Source organism: Melanotaenia boesemani, chromosome 15 (assembly GCF_017639745.1).
Source record: "Melanotaenia boesemani isolate fMelBoe1 chromosome 15, fMelBoe1.pri, whole genome shotgun sequence".
NCBI lineage: Eukaryota > Metazoa > Chordata > Actinopteri > Atheriniformes > Melanotaeniidae > Melanotaenia > Melanotaenia boesemani.
In genome coordinates this window covers 26,730,961-26,753,287 of record NC_055696.1, presented here as the reverse complement: position 1 = coordinate 26,753,287, position 22,327 = coordinate 26,730,961, and the positions used below count along the sequence as shown (strand labels likewise).

Below are 22,327 nucleotides of genomic sequence, written 5' to 3'. Positions count from 1 at the left end.
TTGAAGCCCTGCCAACTGTGATTTTTTAAAGAATGTTTCAGGATGCATGACCTTAGATATCTGTATCTTACAGATACAGATATTTTACAGCATGGCTCAGTGGGTAGAGTGGTCGTCCTGTAGCCCAAGGGTTCGATCCCGGCCCGGGGAGCTCATGTCGAGGTGTCCCTGAGCAAGACACCCAAATTGCTCCTGATGGGTCGTGGTTGAGCGCCTTGCATGGCAGCTTCCGCCATCAGTGTGTGACTGTGTGTGAATGGGTGAATGTGGCGTACATGTAAAGTGCTTTGGATAAAAGCGCTATATAAGTACAGACCATTTATCATTAAAGATTGTAAACATGTCGCTGCTTTCAGGTGTCTTCCCTCAGACCCTAAAAACAGCCATTAATAAGCCACTACTGAAAACGAAAAAACTTAATACTCATCGCTCATGAGCAGCTACAGGCCGATATCAAACCTTCCCTTTCTAAGTAAGATTATAGAAAAACTTGTATTTCAACAGCTACACAACTTCCTGACACTAAATAACTGTTCTGATATCTACCAGTCGGGTTTTCGGCCACACCACAGCACTGAGACTGCTCTAGTTAAGGTCTTTAATGACATCCACTTGAGCACAGACAGTGGAAATATCGGAAACATTTTAGTCCTGGTACTGCTAGATCTCAGGGCTGCATTTGGCATGGTCAACCATAACATCTTACTAGGCCAACTTAAAAACTGGGTAGGACTTTCTGGTGCTGCAATTAATTGGTTTGAGTCCTATTTAAAAGACAGGGACTACTTTGTGTCTATAGGTAACTATAGGTAACTATAGAGTGAACCAAAATAACTTGTGGGGTTCCCCAAAGCTCCATCCTGGGGTCACTGCTGTTTAACATCTACATGCTGCCACTTGCTCAAATGATGAGAAACAACAAAACATGTTACCACAGTTATGCTGATGACACACAAATCTACATAACCATCTAACCAGGACAATATAGTCTGATCCAAACTCTGATCAACTGCATCGATCAAATTAAAGATTGGATGTGTCAGAACTTCCTTCAGTTAAATGAAGACAAAACTGAAACAATAGCTTTTGGAGCCAAGGAAGAAAGATTAAAAGTCAGTATTCAGCTTTAAACAGCCAAGTTCAAAGCTAACAACCAAGCCAGAAATCTGGGAGTTGTCCTGGACTCAGACCTGAATTTTAGCAGTTATATTAAGACAGTTGTCAAGTCAGCCTATTATCAATTAAAGAACATATCGAGGATTAAAGGAGTGATGACTCAGCAGGATTTAGAAAAACTGTCAATGCATTTTATCTTTAGTAAACTGGACTACTGTAATGTTGTCCTCACAGGTGTCCCTAAAAAGTCCATCAGACAGCAGCAGTTAGTAAAAACCTTTCTATTTGCTGCCTTTTATCAAAACAACTGTTAAATTCCCCACACTGGAACTTTATTTCTTGTATTTTATCTATTTTATTTGAGCTTTTTTCTGTTTCTATTTAATATATTTTTATTTCTTTTAAAGTTTATTTTTGATGCACTTGTTATTGCTTCCTGCACTCTGCTGTAATGCTTTTAATATTTTATGTAAAGCACAAATAAACTTGTCTTGCCTTGTCACACAATAAAATGGGTATCTCTGAAACCACAAGGTCTATTTGAATACTTCTGGAGTCGTAGTACAGAGGAGTATTGTTAGGCTGTATGTACGTATCTGTATATGTGTTACTGGTGAAGAATAAATGTCACATAGTTTCAGGCTTGCTATAAAAGAAATAAAATACACACCTTCAGGATGAATATGAATATATGACGTAGCTGTAGCTCTAAACCTGTTTCAGACTTTAGTACAATATGTGAACATTATCTCCGCAAAGACCAACTCTGATAATGTGAAGCAGAACTAAATCACATAGGTTTTAGTTCAGGAGACGTCTCCAAAATGGACATTGTGGCACCATGTGCTTTCAACAAGGCCAATTTTTTTCCCTCCCTCCCTCTGGAATAAAAACATTTATTTGTCCCATCCAAACAATGACAAAGTGGTGGCCTTAGTACAGCATCACTCTTTCAAAGAAAAGGAGACCTCCTGTTAACAAGAATCCCAGAAAAGCTTAAGCTGCATTACTCCACATGTTCCTCCAGACGAATCAGTTTGTGAATCATCGGTGGACATCCCCTCATGTGCAGGGACACACTGGAGACATATTTCCATGGCTGCAACCACACATCACTGATAAGAATCTGAAAATGACCCTCGGCTTAAACATTAACAGGTTTTATCTCAAGTTTCTACAAGCAACCAGTTTTATATTTCAGACACATGATCCAAATATTGATCAGCACAGCTTTAAAAATCAGGAGAGAGAGGGTGACCTCCCCAGTCCTCCGAGGAGGTGACACAGCGGAGAAAGCTGATGCTCTGGTTACATACATAATGTTTAGCGTATTTAGCATCGCACAAGGGATGTTATTCAGTATACGTACCTGCTCCTTCTCCGTTTTTATTCTCTCCAGCTCCGTCTTCAGGCTGGAGAAAGAAGCTGCAGGAGGGAGACATCATTAGTGCTCATCTGAATCCCAAAGCCTGGAAATTCTCTCTGAAGGGACCCAGTAATAAATCCAAAGTCATGAATAATGCAACAAAGCTGGTTGGCTTGTGTTAAACATACAGCGAGATCCAAACAAGCTCTGGTCAAACCTTCAAACCATTTGTCTCCAACTTTTAATGACTTCAGTGGCTAATTGGTCACTTTTAAAGGACAAGAGAACCAGAACCAAAGTCAGCAGTTTTAAGATCTACTTGTTCATCATCTAATTTTGTTTAGTTTGTTTTTGTCTTTTTTTAACAGCATCCAACAGTTAAACAGGAAATTAGCTGGCAGTAATATGAACAATCCGTGCCTATCACAGCTGTCTAAAATTAAATTATATATTCACAATTATTACAAAACACCATGTTCCAGATCATCGTCGCCAGAAGGTCTCCATGGTAACATGAAACTAAATCTGAAAGAAACATGTTTTTAGGAAAAATGATCTCATACGTCATGAAAAAAATGCAACTGGTGAACATTTTCTGTTTTTTACAACCTATTCATGTTAATGCGGAATAATCTGGAACACTAGGCTTTCCATGTTTTCCTCACTGGTATTTCTGACCAATAAAATTAAAATTAAATTAAAGACTACTAAAAATTATAATCACTGTCATCAACATTGATTATTTAGTAGAAATAAACAAAAACAGCTAAATTTAAAACATGGTGTATGTTAATTGAACTTATCATTGGAATTTATTTTATTTACATTTTGTGTGTTTTTTTATTGTTTTTTTTGTTAAAAGGAGTCAGCTGATGACATTATTACAGGTTTGGTTTTAAATTGTTTTTTCAAAAAACATTAAACCAAAAACAAATTACTAGGAAACAAGCTTTTGGGTCACAAACTAAAAACTAAACATAATTTACAAACGTTCTTCTGTAAAGTTTTGCAACACAAATATTAGTTTACATAAATTAAAAAATAATAAAATAATAAAAACCCAGAGAGATGGGTTCTGATAGCTGCTTCCAAAATGGTAAAACCCAGAAAATGATTCCCTGAGGAAAGAATCCCTTATCAAATCTGTCTCTGATCAGCAGAGTCAAAATTTCCTTATTGAATGTAAAGTTTATGTTGTATGAAAACGGCTGTCACCACCACGTTAGAGTTTTAAAAACATTAAAATGAGGGGGGACTTCCTCCAACAGTTACAGGAACTATGGAAAAGCTTCTCTTGTCTGGAAAAAAGGGAAGAGGAAGAGGAGGGCCAAGATGAAGAGAGAAGGAAGATCTGAGGAAGGGGGTGGGGGGGGTGGGGTGGTGATATGGAAAAGGTTAGACAGAAATCGAGGGGGGGGGGGGTGATGGACGGTCTTAATGCCTGGTGTTGCAAACTTGCTCCAGACCACTTCTGGTCACCCCCTTTTCTTTTTTTTTTTAATGAAGTATTTTTTTATTTCTGATTATTTTATTTACTATTATTTATGTATTTATTAACTATATATTAATTGTTATTAATTTCTCTTAATTATCTGTTGTTATAAATTTATTTATTGCATTTTATCTTTTTTTTTCTCCTTTTTTTATTTATAATTGTAAATAAATTTAGGCGTTCAGGGGTTAAATGAGTACAGCAGGATTTTGAAATTGAAGCTGCAGAAAAGAATGATGTGCTGAACAGACTCGGAGAGAATAAAAAGGGGTGTGTGTGTGGGGGGTGGGGGGTGGGTGGATTATATGAGTAGACTAATTGAAGGTTATGGAGGGATTTATGAGTGAGACCAAAGAGGAGAGAATTACTGTGATCAATACAGGAAGTGACTAAACTATGAACATTGTGTATTGCGGGGGGGTTAATGTTGCATAGATGGAAATATGAGAGCGATGTTATTGATGCAGGACTGAAAAGAAAACAGACTCTCCAGGCTTACACCAAAACCTTAGACCTGGGGGGAGGGGGAAACAGAGGAGGTGTCCATAATGATGGAAAAACTTGAAATTGTGTAGATTTCGTTCACTGTCAGAGAAATAACTACATCACAGTTATCATGATTTTTATGTGTTCATTAAGCCACAACATTATAAATGTTTAAAATCAACGTTAATGCCTGAAAATGTTATTTATTTTTATCTTCTGAAGCCAAAATATTACAGCAATAAAGTAAATTAATCAATACACTCCAACTAAATGAATAAACTCTGGATTTCTTTCAGAGAAACCAGATGAAAAGGCTACAGGATCTCTACTCGGACTTGGGAGGCTTCTTTCTGGAAACTACATTATAAAATGTTTTCTTTTCAACCTAAATAGAGAACGTAGAAACACAGGGAAAAAGATCCAGCTAAGTCGAACCAAACTGCAATTTAATTTCAATGTTACGTTAATTAAAGATTATCGTCATTTAACCAAGTTAGCCGCTGGTTATCCTGCAGGTAGGGGAAGATACTGCATGCATTTCCTCGGCTGGGGAGTCGTCCACCACAATGACACCTGGGTCATTTTTCCATAACCCCCCACCACCACCACAAAAAAAAATTCTAACAAGGATGATTGAATCAGTTTGTTTGAAGGAAATAATTCCAACATGACTCTAACACGCATTATCTTTAATGGAAAGAGATGATATTAAGGGATGGTTATGATTAATTAGCCATTATGTTTAACACTGATTAAATCTGAAATCAAGTCATTGCATCTTCTGATTTCAGATCAGAAGAGATTCAGTTTCATTACTGTTCAGTTGAAGAAAACTTTAAGAAATTGAGGAGTCTGATTAGCTGAGATGGTGGGTGAAGGAGGAAAGTGTGACGATAGAAATGTAGAGATTGAGCTGGGAGTCATACATAGCAGTTAAAATGTGTTATATGTATATATGGAACATTTTTCCAGGGAAAAGAGGAGTCCCAGGACAGAACCCTGGGGCTCACCAGTGGTAGTGAGGGAGGGCTGGGAAGTGTTTTTCCTTTTTTTGAAGGATCATATTTTGAGTGTTGTTTCTATTTACCTGAACTTTTTTTATTTAGTAATTTTATCAGAAAGTCATGTTTGGTGTGTGTGAGTAAAGATTTGATTGTTTGATTCAATGTTTTCTCTTAATGTTGTTTGTTTGTAAATCAAGTTTCCTGTTAGAGACAATGCCTATGCCAGCAATTAGCAGGCGAGGGACAGGTCCACCCTGGACAGGTCGCCAGTCCATCACAGTATATAGTTCTAAACGCAAATATTTCTTGTTCTTATTTATAAAAACAAACAATGAAGTGCCACACTAATGTCACAATATCTATATATTTCTAACAAACCCCTGTAAAACATCCCAATAGTAAGCTAGAAGTTTTGGATTTCCTTTTTTAGGAAAAGCTATAACGATAAAATTAAACTACCATAGTTAAGACGACCTAAACTATGTTCAGGAATAGAATGTGCTTAGTAATGTAGAATTTTCAAGGAAAGCACCTGTAGAGATTTGGTAAGGGATTCAGGTGAATTCAGATTCAATTTGTGGACTCCAAACCGGACTGATGTTCTTTGAAAAGCTATCAAACCCCATCCTCTACAGCAGTGTTAGCAAACAGAAGTCCATTAATCAACAGTGCTGGGCTGGACACACGGGAGGCGACGTCGCTCCTTCTCCATCATTTCCTGTGGAACTTGCGCAATGAGGGAAAAATCGCTGCCCTCCTCCAGCCAAGCGACACATTCATGCAAGTGAAATTTTGTTCATGTAAACGTGCACATGGAGGCTACCGACGTGACACAAGAAAATAGAAAAATGTAAAAAAAAAATTTTTGCTGTCACCTGGCACTACAACAAATCAGCAAGGGTTTCATTGACTGATCAATGAGCTGAGAGCAGGCTAGACGGCGCAGTCTGCAAACACTTTAAACATGGAGGAACAGATCATTTTAGCTGTGTCTGACTTTCCCGTACATGACAATACACAAAGATTATAGAGCTGTAAATGAAAAGGCAGCCGTGTGGCACCAGGGTGAATTTGTCCGAGTGTAGGTCCTGGATTAATCTGGATCAGCCTTGAGGTCTGCCATCAAATAATGATATTCACCATGCTGTTTCCTAATTTGTAAAATAGGATGAACTCAGGGTTCAACAAAATCTTCTGAATCAATCAAATTCTTGGAGAAAAGCGATCTGTGAGCACGCTGCGTGAAACTGCCACCGTCGCTACTGTTTGCCGCGTCCCATGTTTTTGGTTTCACCTGGGTGGTGATGAGTTTCACCTGTCGCTGTTGATGGTCGCCCCCCGTGTGCCAAGCCCACAAGGTTCAAGTTCTGTATGTTACAACCAGTCTGTGCATGTCAGGCAACACACAGTAAGGCCACATTTTCTAAAAGGTGCTTGAGGCAGTTAGAGGGAGAAAAACAAGCACTACATAGTATTCTCACTGAAGCCATCTGATAACGATGCTGTAAACACACACATACAGGCGGTAAATGTGAGCTTGTTTTCATACCTTCCAAGATGTCTGTAAGACAGTGATCAACAGAAGAAAACAAAAGCAGAAAAATGTCCAGTAAATAAAAAATAAGTTGGAGACAAACCCACACAAGTTTAGTCTTGGTTGAGGTTTAACTAATAATGACTTGTTAGACTGACATCCTGTAATTGATCAGTAATTGGTCAACAATCTGACCCCTCCACCGACTCTCACCTATTTCCTCCTTACAGCCCTCGATCTCCAGCTGCAGAGTGTCCTCCAGGTTCTCCTTCAGACACTGTTCAGCCTGAATCTGCTCCTTCAGAAACAGGATCTCTGCTTTCAGCTTCTCCTCCATGTGGTCGGCCGACGTCCGCAAAGCCACCAGGTCCTCACGAAACCGCAGCACCAGGCCTTGGAGCTCCTGAAGAAGAGTCACACAGTAGGCAATCATCATCATCAAACAAGTGGAAAAAAGAAGAAAGTTAAATGTGAAATGTTGTCTAACCCATCCTCACACACCAGGAGTTTCCTATTTATGCATAGAGGCTTCTTTCACACCAAAATGGTTTAAGAACAGTCTTCAACTTTCTCCTTATAGCAGGTCTAATTTGGTGACCCTTATCCATTCTTTAGTCCAGCTGCTAGAGGCTGAGGCTGCTGGGGGGCATCCCATGATGCACTGGGCTCCTCTCTGCTCTCTTTACACTCCATGTAGAAATATGTGAAGTTGTTCATTCATTCAATCCCTGGATTAGAGCTATGCTGCTTGCTGACTCCTCTTTCCTGTCCTCTCCAAACCCCAACCAGTCCAGGAAGATAGCCATCCGGCCTGGTTCTAATGAAGGTTTTCCTTCCTGGTCCTCGTTCTGATGGAAGTTTTCCTTGCTGGTCCTGGTTCTGATTGAGGTTTTCCCTCCTTGTTCTGGTTCTGATAGAGGTTTACCTTCCTTGTTCTGGTTCTGATAAAAGGTTTACCTTCCTGGTCCTGGTTCTGATGTAAGTTTTCCTTCCTGGTTCTGATAGAGGTTTTCCTTCCTGGTCATGGTTCTGATGGAAGTTTTCCTTGCTGGTCCTGGTTCTGATTGAGGTTTTCCCTCCTTGTTCTGGTTCTGATAAAAGGTTTACCTTCCTGGTCATGGTTCTGATTGAGTTTTTTCTTCCTGGCTCTGTTGCAGGTTTACTTTCCTGGTTCTAATGTATGTTTTCCCCTCCACTGTCTCCTCACACAGCTCAGGATGGGGTAATGAATCAACGATTATTTGCAATCCACTGGTTTCCTCAGCTAGATCATCATTATTTTCATTCATTCATTCATTCATTCATTCATTCATTCATTCATTCACTCATTCATTCACTCATTCATTCATAATCCTCTGGCCTGGTGATTTCTGGTCTGATAACTACAGGTTACTGTGATGTTATGACGTTAAGTGGAATTAGGAAGCTTCTGTAAGTCGTCTTGTTTAGAAAATGAAGACTCATTTCTTCCTTATCTGCTCCTGCTTAAACATTTCTGCGGTGCTGATTGTTAGTAATTGTAAGCCAGCTTGCTGCAGATGATTGTGGGGGAAGTTGAACAGAGGCCACAGTGTGTTAAACATCTCTTTCCCTGATTTACTGCTCTGTTCTTGCAGCTGAACTTCTGTCTGCAGGTCTGAACGTCGTCTTTCCAAACCCAAACAAAAAACACACAGTTGGCCTTTAAACTACAGAGATGCTTCCAGTTTACCTGCTAATAACTTTCTTTTTTGCTGTGTCAGTTTCCACTTCCAGCTATGACAGAGACAGACAGGATATGCGGTAAAAATCAGTTACGCACAGCCAGGAACCAGACCAGGAACCGGGACTCTCCAGTCATTCAGGGAGTCTCCAGCAACCCCCATTACGGCCTTTTAACTTGTCTGTGCTACAGATGTTTCTCATTCTTGATGTTTTAACAAGGTAAGACATTCCACATGTTTTTATTATGCAACTCTGGAACTAACCAGCAGTTATGAGAAATTCAGGAAGGGCTTCACACAGATTCAGGAATATCTAAACTTTAATTCTGGATGGGATCCAGCAGATAAATGATATCTGCAGTATGTTGGTTTATATTACCCAGCAGTGTGTGATCTGCAACCAGCAGTGAGCAGAAAATCATCACTTCTCCACCTCCACTACAGCATGAGTCCTCTTCTTAACGCTGGAGGAACATGACTGTGGGAGGTGTAAAGAGTTTGATGGGAAGACAGCACACAGTTGTAAAACAGATTTATAAAAGTTTAACACATATTTTTCACCTTTGAAATGAAGCTCAAAATGAGCAGAGCTGGCAGGGCTGCGGATGTGATGCCACAGAGGCCTACACTGCAGCTACACTGCAGGCAATATTTACTATTAGTGTTTCCACTCTCAGTGGCATCAACACCATCACTTCTGCAGTAATGGTTTTTAAAGAGAAAATTTTATTTCAGCAAAACAATAATAATAAACCACACCTATTCACAGGCTTGAGAAAATATGTTTCCTGAAACATATTTTTCATTCTTTAATATGTCAGAAACAAGCAGCGTGATATTTAACATTAAATACAACCTGAATTTCAGTGCTTTGGGATGGGTTTGATTGGACAAAAAGAAACTGTGGTTCTTTTTCTTCTTTCTTAAGTGCCAGACAGAAAGCTTCTCTTCATTTTAATAAACCTGCTCCCTCCTGTTTGTTTGCATCAGACGCACCGCTTATGCAGGACAAGACATAGAGGTAAAGGCCCTGGAGAACCCTGCCAGCCTGGGGAACCAAGCATTGGACTGCAGCTTCTGCAGGTAATTTCTCTGTGTGTTCAGAGCCAGTGAGCAAAAACTTCAGAAAAAAACAAAACAAAACAAAAGATTAATAGGCGATAAAATAATTACTGCTGTTAACACGTTTCCAGCCCTAATTAAAACCCAATCAGCTGAAAACGTTTAATATTTAATGCATTTTAAACCAAACTGCTCACTGTGCTCATCTAATAAGACCTCTTGCCATGACCAAGATGGCGGACATGTTGACACGTCATCGCAGGGGTTGAGGCGGTTGATGTAACGTTTCTATATGTGGACTGACGCCAAGAGATATAAACGGCTCATTCTAAGTGAATAAAAACATAACAGCTATTTTAGAAAAGTGATTACGTACCAACAGAAACAGGTTTTAATGATATATTATAATTTTTTTGTCATTGATCTTTGATTTTGTTACATTTTGTACCTTTAAAGTCTGTGATTAGCTGGAAGTTAATGTTTTCTGTTGTGTTTGTAGAAAGAGAACAAAGAGTGGACTGATGTTACAGCTGCTGCCTGCAGAGCTTGTATTTATTAAATTTGTTTTGGCGTGGCTGTTATATCCCTTTACCACTTGTTCTGGTGACACCTATGAAGTTATGTTTAAAAATAGTTAACAAAAACCATCAGATCAAATTTCTCATGCTTGCTCTGCTTAGCTGTAAAAGTGACGTACTTGCACAGTGTTGGGCATCTGGAAGTCCTCTTGTTGCTGCAGCTCTACATGCAGCCTGTGTTTTCCCTGCAAGCTCTCGTTGTCTCTTTGTAGTCGGCTGAGCTCGTCGGCCACCTGCTCCCTCGACTTTACCAGCACCGCCTGAACCACAAACAAAACAAAAGCGTCCCACTAGTCATGTCTAGTGGCAGTAACAGGCGACACAGCGCTAACACATGAACAGGCCGCTTACCATTTGCTCCTGTGTGTTCCTTTTAGCGTCACTGAAGGCCTGCTGTAGTGTGCTGAGCAGTGTTTCCGACTCCTGGACCCTCTGTATGAGGGCAGACACCTACAACACAACAGAGAGAATACACCATTTTTTATTAGAAAAATCTACATCTAACTGTTAAAGTTCTGCTTGTGCATACATTTAGGTCATTTCACACCTCTGAGCGAGTCAGCTGTACTTTAGTCTAAACTAAACTGTAGATGGCAAAGTGACTTTATTCACTCTAACTCGATAGAGAAGTCTGTGGTGAACGTGATAGAGAGATGCACTGCAGAGTCCTTGCAGCCTTCTATCAGGTCCTTATTTTCTCATTCCTGCGAGCCTGCAGAGTATTTCTCTTGGGTTTGCATCAGAGAAGATGGCGGCACAGCTGGAGGTTTGCTTTGCTGGAGGTCTGTGCTGCACTCCAAGTCCAGATGGGAGCAAAGCTGGGTCAGAAAATGCCATTATCACACATCTGCGGGTGTGTTAGTGGGTTGTTTTTTTTTCGACTGCAGATGAAGACTGATTACATCAGCTTCTCGCCTCCATTTAAAAGCACCCCCTCGCTTCATGCTATTTGTACCACTCCATTACACCTTATGGTTTAGTATGGCTTATTATTTATATGGTTTTCTGTTGAAGGCTGTTTGGTAGTACCACAGAACTGATATAAACAATTTTTTCTGGTTCTGAATCATCAGTAGCAGGAAAGCCAAGCTTTTAACTCTATCACATATATAGACAGATAAATAAGCACTTTATTAATCCCAAAGGGAAATCTTCCTGTTACAGCAGCAGCCATCAAACTAAAATAAACAACAGATACATAAGTGTAAACATTTAGAAAATAAACTCAAACACAATATATACAAGAAAAGCCCAAAAACACACAAATAAAATTAATTAAGTAAAATAGTTGTATATATAGACTATATACAGCTATGACTATGGGTTGTTAAAAGGGTTCAGCACAGAGAGGATGATCACCTCTCACACATGGAGGAGTTATTGAACAAGGTTATTGTGGAAGGAAGGAATGATTTCCTGAACCTCTTTATGAAGCGGAGCTGCAGCATCTGTCAGAGAAAGAGCTCCACTCCACAGTTCATTGTGTAGTGGATGTGAGGAATTCTCCATGATGGAGACCAGTTTGTTCAGAGACCTCCTGTCTCTGACCGTCTCTAGTGTCTCCAGGTTGTGATCTTCCCTGAAGCTGATGCTGCTCCCCCAGCACACCACAGCATGTATGATGTCAACCACATACAGGAAGAACATCTCTGGCAGTTTGCTGCAGACATTAGAGGATCTGAGTTTCTTCAGGAAGTAAAGTCTGCTCATCTCCTTCCTGTACACAGCATCTGTGTGAGATTAACAGACCTATTTTCTGTCCAAAGGTCACAGCTGCATTGTTCAGTCACTCTGATCACCCAAAAGATGATCAAATACTTCTAAAATAAAAAAGTTTGTCCTGTGATGGACTGGCGACCTGTCCAGGGTGGACCCCGCCTCTCACTTACTAGTTGCTGGGATTGGCTCCAGCTTCCTCGCAACTCTCAACAGAAATAAATTATTTAGAAAATGGACGGTTGGGCAAACTCAGTACAAGAACTATTTCACACTCATTTTTACTCGCTTTGTAGAACAACGTAATAAACTCACACAGTAAAGGTCTCTAGTCCAGGAGTTTGCGTTTTTCTTTTTTTTTATTTAAAACAAGAAACAAAAGATCTTCTAAAGGAAGAAAGGGACTATTTTTGTAACTGCACAAACAGAAATAATCAAATCGAATTGTTGCTGATATTTGACATCACAGACTTTTAATCACTGAACAAAAAAAACACTATCAAATAGAAAATAATTCATATTTTGGGGAATAAAAAAGGCAACAATATGTAAATAAACTGACATTTGAAGGGTTAAAATTGTTCTAATGAAGTCAAATTTGCTATGAATGACAATTTTTTTATTTAAAAAAAATAACTCACTTCAACTTCTTTAAATAGATTTTTTTATGTGTGCAAAGAATTGATGGCATTATGCAAATAAACTGGCATTTATAGGGTTAAAATGATGAAAATTAATTTAAATTTGATATACATGATGACGATAGGGGTTGATCACCAAAAATGTTTTTTCCATTTTTTAAAATAACTCCGGGACCAAAAAGGTCCTTAAGAGTAAGAAGGGGATGTTTTTGAGGACGGCCTGAGTAGTAAGTTTGCTGCTATATAGAAATTATACAGATAAAGGGACAAATGAGCGTTTTAAAGGATTACTTTTACACACATATGACCTCTAAACCATTAACTGGATGTTAAAAGTTTATAACCTGATGGGTTGAATGAAACTATCATGGACAATCAAACTATTAAAAAATAACTGCCAGCTGCATAAGTAATGCAACTATTTACGATCCTCTTAGTCATCAGCCATTTCTTGCATAGTAGGTTATTTTAACTCTTCGCACCACTGCATCCACAGTTTTGTAGTTTATTCTGACCTGTTAGAAAACATGACTCATGCCTTTGTTACCATGGTAAAGTGGTTTTGCCGTGGAAGGACAGATAACTGATTGAGATGTACATTCCTGATCGACACGTAGACAAAATATCTAAACTGCAACATAATTTTTATGTCTTATGGAGGTGATTAAACTCTGTGTCTCTGCAACACCTGAGTTTTTTTTTTAACCACCTGACAGGCTGCATCAGACTGACTTTCACCACGGTATACTTAGAGAACAAAAGACTATCAGATGAGGCTGCTCAACATTCAAACCAAGCAACCAGCAGATCTGATGTGTGAAAATAATAATTCTGCATAACACTGCAAGTCAGTGAACATAGAGACTGCAGAGCATGCTGCTTTTCGATGTCTGCAAACAGGACAGACACCCCCCCAAAAAAGGCTTTTTATTTTTATTTTATTTATAGCACAAATCTTTGTTCTGCCTTCCAGCTTCAAATGCTGATCAGTTCATTGTTTGAATAATTTTTACCAGGAAAATATCAAGCATCCTCCAGTTTTCATGACATAAGTTTTTGTTTTGTAGTGTTTGTGCTGTACAAAATGGGTGTTCTGTAGGAGTAAATCAACCAGAGAAACAGAAATCATCCCAGCCCCTTTTGCTGCTGCAAAGCTGCACTTTTGGCAATGCACCTGTAGATAATGCCTATTTCCACAGAGTACACCTCCTGAAGCACTGAATCCATGAGATGCTCCTACTTAGATGTAATAAACAACACTCAGAAAAATAAGCTCCGGGACACAGACAACAGTGTTAGTGATACATGAGAAACTCATCACTGATCTGTTAGTTAACAAATGTCATTAAAATGTTCCTTTTTAAAGAAGATGCAGTATTTGATTTTTTTTGACAGGCTTAACTGAAGACAGTTAGGAGTGATCTGCTCTCTGGTCGGCTCAGACTTAACAAGCAGTCTATAAAGCTTCAGTTCTGTTTTTATTAGGGCTGTCAAAATTAACACGTTATATTTATCTGTGGAATTCAATTTTCCTTACTCCTTGGTAGAATAATAACTATACTGCTTGCAGAAAACCTGAATCTGTTTTTTCCCCACCTCCCACCATTGATCTATTGAAGCAAATCCCTTTTTTTCCACCCCACTCTGACCAGAAAAGAAGAAGAGAAGAAAGGAGGGAGGAGAGAAGAAGGAGAAGAAGAAGAAGAACGACCTCAAGGTCAAGTGCACACTTGTTGAGGGTGCAGTTTCAGGTTTAACACCTAGCTTTAGGCAGGTTGCCTGCTAGGTGTTTACATTTTGAACTGTGATTAATTGTGAATTAAATGTTTCATTGGTTCGACAGCCCTCCTTTTTATTATTAGTCAGTAATGTGAAGCCCTGCGTGTGGACTAGTCTTTGACCTTACAATGATTTGTTTACTCAAAAAGAGAGCATCTTGGAGTATTTAAGAAAATAATGCTGAAACAAACTGCAAACTTAAGGTGATTTATGGAAGCTCATGACAGCCAGCTGATTGGTCCCCAAGAGGGCATCCAGGAAGTAGTCAGTGCCAGATCTTTCATGGTTGCGCTGAAAACAACAGATTTATTTTTATCTTGAGCAATAAACTGCTATAATTCAACGTAACATCCCCAGGACATGCAGTACGTTACTAAAATATTGAACACTTTTTGCATTTTTCCAGTTTTGTTGCTTTTCTTTTTATGTAGGGTTTGTGTATTTTTATCAATCAGGTGTAAGACGTTAATATTTCTAATTGTGAAAACTGAACAAACTTTTATCTATTACAGCTTTCACTTGCATTTTCACTGATATGAATTCTTTCAAATTTGAGTTGATAAATGGTAAAAAAAAAAAAAAAAAAAAAAGTCCATCCATCCATCCATTTTCTTCCGCTTATCCGGAGTTGGGTTGCGGGGGCAGCTGCCTAAGCAGGGAAACCCAGACTTCCCTCTCCCTGGCCACATTCACCAGCTCATTCGGAGGGATCCCGAGGCGTTCCCAGGCCAGCCAAGAGATGTAGTCCATCCAGTGTGTCCTAGGTCTTCCCCGGGGCCTCTTTCTGGTGGGACGTGTAGATTGGTTGGGCAAGGGGGACTGTCCCCGATGTCCACGCGATGCTGCAGAGGCGTGTCAACCAAGACAGCCCTACAGTATCCAGAGCCTTAAGGAACTCTGGGCGGACCTCATTCACCCCTGGGGCCTTGCCACCGAGGAGCTTTTTAACCACCTCAGCGACCTCAGCCCCAGAGATGGGAGGGCCAGCACCAGCTACCCCAGACTCTGCTTCCTCATCAGAAGACGTGTTGGTGGGATTGAGGAGATCTTCGAAGTATTCCCTCCACCGCCCCACAACGTCCCAAGTCGAGGTCAGCAGCCTCCCATCCCCACTGTACAGAGTGTTGACGGAGCACCGCTTTTCCCTCCTGAGCCGCCGGATGGTGAACCAGAATCTCCTCGAAGCTGCCTGGAAGTCATTCTCCATGGCCTCTCCAAACTCCTTCCATGCCCGAGTTTTTGCCTTAGCAATCGCCAAATGCGCTCCGCTTAGCTCGCCGATACCCATCAGCTGCCTCTGGAGTCCCACAGGCCAAAAAGGCCCGATAGGACTCCTTCTTCAGCTTGACGGCATCCCTTACTGCCGGTGTCCACCAACGAGTTCGGGGGTTACCGCCACGACAGGCACCGACGACCTTGTGGCCACAGCTGCGGCTGGCCGCCTCGACAACAAAGGCACGGAACACAGCCCATTCAGACTCAATGTCCACCGCCTCAACCGGGACATGGTTGAAGCTCTGCCGGAGATGGGAGTTGAAACTCTTTCTGACAGGGGACTCTGCCAGACGTTCCCAGCAGACCCTCACAACACGCTTGGGTCTGCCAAGCCTGACCGGCATCCTCCCCCACCATCTGAGCCAACTCACCACCAGGTGGTGATCAGTTGACAACTCCGCCCCTCTCTTCACCCGAGTGTCCAGGACATAGTACTACAAAGTACTACAAAGTTGATCATCGAATTGCGGCCTAGAGTGTCCTGGTGCCAAGTGCACATGTGGACACTCTTATGTCTGAACAAGGTGTTCGTTATGGACAATTCATGACGAGCACAGAAGTCCAACAACAAAGCACCACTCGGATTTAGATTAGGGGGGGCCGTTCCTCCCAATCACGCCCCTCCAGGTCTCGCTGTCATTGCCCACGTGAGCATTGAAGTCCCCCAGCAGAACGAGGGAGTCCCCGGAGGAGTGCTCTCCAACACCCCACCCCAAGGACTCCAAAAAGGGTGGGTACTCTAAACTGCTATTTGGTGCATAAGCACAAACAACAGTCAGGACCCGTCCCCCCACCCGAAGGCGGAGGGAGGCTACCCTTTCGTCCACCGGGGTAAACCCCAACGTACAGGCGCCAAGTTGGGGGGCAATGAGCATGCCCACACCTGTTCGGCGCCTCTCACCGGGAGCAACTCCAGAATGGAAGAGGGTCCAGCCCCTCTCGAGGGCAGTGGTTCCAGAGCCCAAGCCGTGCGTCGAGGTGAGTCCAACTACATCTAGCCGGAGCCGCTCAACCTCGCACACCAGCTCAGGCTACTTCCCCGCAAGAGAGGTGACATTCCAAGTCCCTAGAGCTAGCTTTTGCAGCCGAGGATCAGACCGCCAGGGTCCCCGCCTCTGGCAGCCGCCCAGCTCACAATGCACCCGACCCCTATGGGCCCTCCTCCAGGTGGTGAGCCCACGGGAGGAGAGGCCCATGTCTCCCTTTCGGGAAAAAAAAAATGTATCTCATGCAGCTTTCAGCTTTAGCTCTCTTCTCTGATCAGAGTCTGACTACTGCCTGCTGCAGGAAATAAATTTCTATTTCAGCCCATATTGTTTTTTACAGACTGTTATCTTCAAAAAGATTCAAACAGAAACCATAAAGTGCAGGAAGGGGATTAAAGTGGAGATAATAATTTCATTTTCTATGATTTAAAGTTCCAATTAGATTCAGTACAGACCTTAGCAGTGGTTTCCTCATTCACTGCTTTGACCGAATCTTCCAGATTTTGTTTCTCGGTCATCGTCCTCTCCAGCTGATCATTGGCCTGACGGAGCATGACCTGCAGCTTCTTCACCTGGAGAAGAAAACTTTTCTGTCAACAAATCTAATGCAGCACTAACAGTCATTCTTGTATTGAAGACAGCAATGAAAACTAGGGATGCACTGAAACCAATACCAGTATCGGGTAGCAATTTCCCCACTGAGGGACTAATAAAGGTTTTCTTATTCTTATACTCGTATTCATAAAAGTGCTCTGATACTACAAAATCGATTCCGATATGGAAAAAATAGTGCTGTCAAACTTAACACGTTAAGAGATTAATCTGTGTAACTGATAGGCATTTTAAAAAAATGCATGAACACTAAACCACTAAAAACCACTACACCAGGTGAAAAGTCCAAGGTGACGCCCATGTTAGCGAACGCGACATTATAGACCGTTTCAAAGTTTGCAAACATTGTGATATTTTTAATGGGCGGAGCTTAGCCTGGAGGCAAAAGCGGAGGCTAGAAGCTTTGTTAGCAGGCGGCAGCTAACAATTTTTGGTGCCATTTTTGTAAATGGAGGCTTTTCAAAAAAGTGGTTCAGTCTCGGAACTGTCTGAATATGTACAGACACTCTAAGGGACCGTGACAGTCATTTTAGAAAATTAGCGCTAGCAGATGAAAGCAGGCTGGCTGATCCATACACCTTACGGGACTGGCATGAAGATCTTTCAGGACTCCCGACAGTGGAGTGGCCAGACATCTCCATGTGCTTAATCGAGACACCATGTGTGAACAGCAAAGAGAAACTCAAAGCATATAAATCACTGGATGCTTACATCTATGTCATAAATGGCCACGTTTGAATAATAAAATACTTGGGTAAGTTTCGCTGAGCCAGCGTGAAAGCGAGAAGAATGATATGTACGACAGCTGGGTCATCATAAATTGGGGGGGGGGGGGGGGCATTTTAACAGCAAACTGCACTTGCATGGCTGGGTAAGTTTAAGCTAATGGAAATACTGGCAATGCAGTACCTGTTAAACTTGTTCTTATGTTGATATGTTCTGTTGTGTTTATATGATGAGTCACTGCATTGCTCATAGGGACAAGCATAAAATATTTCATGTTTTCAATTTTATATTGTAGACTAGGGTCTTGTTGTAGTCATGCAACCTGATATATAAGTGTACGTGGCAAACACAAGAATTGTTGATGATCATCTCTGTCCAGTCCTTTTGTCTTATTGCATTTACTCATAATTGTTTTAGTTTTTTCTGAGCACGAGTGTCCACTGGCATCCTAAAAAACTTCAATTTACTGCCACGAACTTTTGTTGTTCCTCCTATTCTGGCACCCAAACACACAACAAGACAACATTTTAAAGTCATAATAACACTTGAGATTGCTCGTTTCTACAGTGTTTTGCCTCCGGGTACAGTAGTGACGTCACTATTAAGTAGGCCATGAAAGGGTCTATAGCACTACTAGCTGACCACTGATCAGCACTACTATCTGACCACTGATCAGCCCTGCTCTCCGAGCTTAAGACATCGTTCCAAAAACTTGACAAATTGGACGGAGTCCAAACTACCGTCGCTAGCCACCACAGCAGACGGTCGTCACTAGAAGAAAATGCTGTTCACCAGTGGCTGGAGGAGGCAGAAACTTTATGCACTCAGCTGCAAACTGATAACTGGAAGCTTAAGGCTAAGCTAACTGACCTGGAGAGGAGAAGCAGATGCTGTAAAAATACAGTACCGGTGCATCTAATGGAAACACACACACACAAACCTGGTCTCGTGTCTCAGCCTCCTGGCCTTGAATGGCCTGCAGCTGCTTCTCATAGTTTGAGCACATATCGCAGCGCCGGCCGAGCTTCCTGCCGGCGTTTTTCACCTGTTGCACAGCAACCAGTTTAGTTCAGTAACATGAAGAATCCACAAAAAAAGAGACAAACTTATCTCACAATATCTTCCTTTTTCTAGCTTAACACAGAAATGGCCACATGTGATGGATTACTTAAAGGGACATTGTGTAACATTTTCTGTTGTTTACTGGCCAAAGTCAATGCCTGCATGTATATAGAATGAGTTCAAGAAGGAGGAAGATTTTAAAAGGGATGCTGAAGTTGTTAGCTTTCTCCTCAACGAGCAAGTCAGCGGTACTGCCTAAATAGAGAGTGTTGTTCATTGCCATGGGCAGCGTTACAGCAGTTTCTGCTAAAAAACACCAGCGTCGTTGGTAGGGCTGGGTAATATATCGAGATTTTCAAATATATCGAGACTTAATCTGATGCAATATAGAAGAAGGGAATATCGTTTATATCGAGATAACTTGTTTTGAGTTAGAAACACCTTTTCTTTTGCATTTTGCACAGCTGTACTTTTGTTATGGTCATTTAAAAGTATTTTTCATTCATTTTGTTTTAGGAGCATTTAATTTAACGTAAAGCTACTTTAATTTCAGTCAGCTGTTTTAATGCACATGTGCTGCCAATCCTTAATAAAAGTTTCTTTAGCACTGAAGGCTGTAAATTAGAACTGTCTCTTTGGTTACTTGACAAAAAAAAATATATCGAGCTATATATCGTATATCGTGATTGAGGTAAAAAATATTGAGATTTAAGATTTGGTTCATATCGCCCAGCCCTACTCGTTGGTACAGAATTGTATGTTTATGTGGAATTTCGTTCCAGCAAATGCTTTCCTCCTGACCAGTTTTGATCCAGAGAGAACTTCTTAATCCCGAGTGTGTTAAGTTTGAAATAGAGTAACAGTGTTACTTATCAATACTTCTGTATATGTTTCATGGTGGTCATATATGTAAACTGGTATTGTAAAGGGGGCGGAAGTACGTGAACTGCGTTGTTGTAAATATGGTGGCGGTAAATAAAGTTAACGCTGAACATCAGAAGTTAGTTCTTTGTGTGTAACAGAGTGAACTCTAACTGTCGGATGGCATGCTTTCATTGGTGCTATCGAGGCTTTTTGAGATATGGTGGCTATTTCTGTTGCAAAAGTGAGACGGTAGAACGCGTTACGTTAGAATAATTCCAACGTACATGGCAGTTATTCTTACACAATGTCCCTTTAAAAGGTCCTCACATAAAACTGTTTAGAAGAGAATGACTTTTTCCAAACTTTTGGTTTCCAGTAAATTCATGAATGTGAATGAACATCTCTTTCTGGTGAATGAGACTCATGTGCGATGCACCTCTTGCTGCAGCAGGTTCCACTCGGTGTCGCTGACGAGCCGGTACCCTGTAGGCGGTAGGAAGGCAGTGTCGGGGGCGTTAGAGATGCTGGACAGCAGAGACGCCGTCTCCTCCTGCTCAGGCGTCATGGCTTTGATCGCCTTCTCCTGGTCTTTAGTCAACAGGAAGTGACTTGCTGTCAGCTTAATGGAGCTGACGGAGGAAGTCTCACCGAAACTACCATCTGTCACCCCACAGTCGGCCCCCACAAGGGGCCCAAAGTCCGACTCGTCCAGGTTGCTGGCTGACTTGGCCTTGTGGTTGTGACCGCCAAGCCCCTGCTGGGCGGACAGTGAGGAACCAAGACTGTCTGTAGACTGGACTCTCCGCAGGTTGTCCTTGTAGGGGTCTGTGGGACCTCCGGTCACTACATCAGTGTCTAAGGAGTGCATAGAGCCACGGGCGCTGTGGTTGGCATGAGGCTGAAAGAGAAGTAAATGTTTTATATTCAACAACAGATGACAGAGTTTTAGAAAAAAGAAAATGTATCAACAAATATAATAAAAATTTTAATAAACCTGCAGTTTTCTGGGAGTTTGTCTTATTTAGTTCTAACTCTGGGAAAAGAAAGTAAATCTGAATCAATCAGTTAAAGCTTTATAACCCTTGGTAAAACTATAAAATCAGCTAATTAATCCTTAAAACTAAAGTTTTGGCGTTTGTTTTTACCACTTTTGGTTGACCTGGTTTGTTCAATGTAAAACTGCATGTAGAAGCTGAACCCTTTTAAACCCAGTCCTCACTTGTCAGATTATGAGGCTAAAATGATGTAAAACGAATGTAGATATAGATATAGCAGCATAAAGGCCGACCAGAAGAAGAAAACAGAATTTATTCGTAACAGTTCACACAACACACAACAGAAACTATTTACATATTTACCCTTTTTCCTCATTTCCAGTTATTTCTGCTACTATTTACCTGCTATCCTCACAAAACCAACTCCAACTCAGCTGCTTTTTGGTGCCACCGTGCATCAGAAACATCTTCTTGGCTTTATTCCAGCCATAGAGGAGCATTATTTTTCTTCTTTTCAGACACACATGAAACTTTCTGCTCACTTGTTGGTCCACAATAAGACAAATAAAAAAATAAAATAAATAATATAATAAGAAACTAAATAATATAAAATAAAGTAAAATAGAATAAAGATGCCCCAGAATGGAGCTCTGAGTAACTCCATATGTATTTTATCTCCCTCTACACATCCCAACAATCTGTTCTCAGAAAGAGCTGGTGCTGGACTTTATGCCAAGTACCGTTGAAAACATCACACTGCATGACCTTCCTCGTGTTACATTTCTCATCCTCTTCCTCTTTTCTACTCCTCAGCCTTGTTTCCTAGACTCCAGCTGTACGAGTAAAGATGAAAATATTGAGCCGAAAGCAGAAACCAGCTGCAGACTGTGACAGTATCCTCCACCTACTCAGTTGTTTTGTCTCCTCCGCTTCATTTCTTTCACTCAGACTCAAACAGAGACGCCCATGAAATTCAAACGCGAGGTCCAAACTGACAAAAATCAATTAAACATTCAGCTCTGGTGGTTCCTGCACGTCTAAGCCGGAGATACGCGACAATTTTTGGTCGTCTCAAGTGAAAGATGACGCGAGTGGAAAAATAAAAAATCTGAACTTACATCTTCTAACCAATAATTACTATTAAAATGGTGCCATTGTTGTGAAGAAAATAAATATTCACAATGAAACTGAACAGAGTAGATTTAGGGGTGACTGTAGCTCAGGAGGAAGAGCAGTCATCTACCAACTGGGATCGATTCCTGGCTTCCCCTGACTCCATGCTGAAGTGACCCTGGGCAAGACGCTGAACCCCACGTTGCCTCTGGATGTT

The 22,327-nt window shown here is 41.1% G+C and overlaps 1 protein-coding gene across 2 annotated transcripts in view; it reads right to left on the bottom strand.

Moving 5' to 3' along the window:
• rabep1 (rabaptin, RAB GTPase binding effector protein 1) overlaps positions 1-22,327 on the bottom strand; it is a 50,660-nt gene that overhangs the window by 6,621 nt on the left and 21,712 nt on the right. The window contains exons 9-16 of one of the 2 annotated variants that reach the window (XM_042008779.1): positions 20,439-20,900; positions 19,017-19,121; positions 17,194-17,310; positions 10,693-10,791; positions 10,461-10,601; positions 7,212-7,401; positions 7,014-7,025; positions 2,486-2,541 (exon numbers count right to left, since the gene is read on the bottom strand). In XM_042008779.1, the coding sequence (XP_041864713.1) occupies positions 2,486-2,541; positions 7,014-7,025; positions 7,212-7,401; positions 10,461-10,601; positions 10,693-10,791; positions 17,194-17,310; positions 19,017-19,121; positions 20,439-20,900 (1,182 nt within the window). The remainder of the gene's footprint in view (positions 1-2,485; positions 2,542-7,013; positions 7,026-7,211; positions 7,402-10,460; positions 10,602-10,692; positions 10,792-17,193; positions 17,311-19,016; positions 19,122-20,438; positions 20,901-22,327) is intronic. The other variant, XM_042008780.1, reaches the window with a different exon arrangement.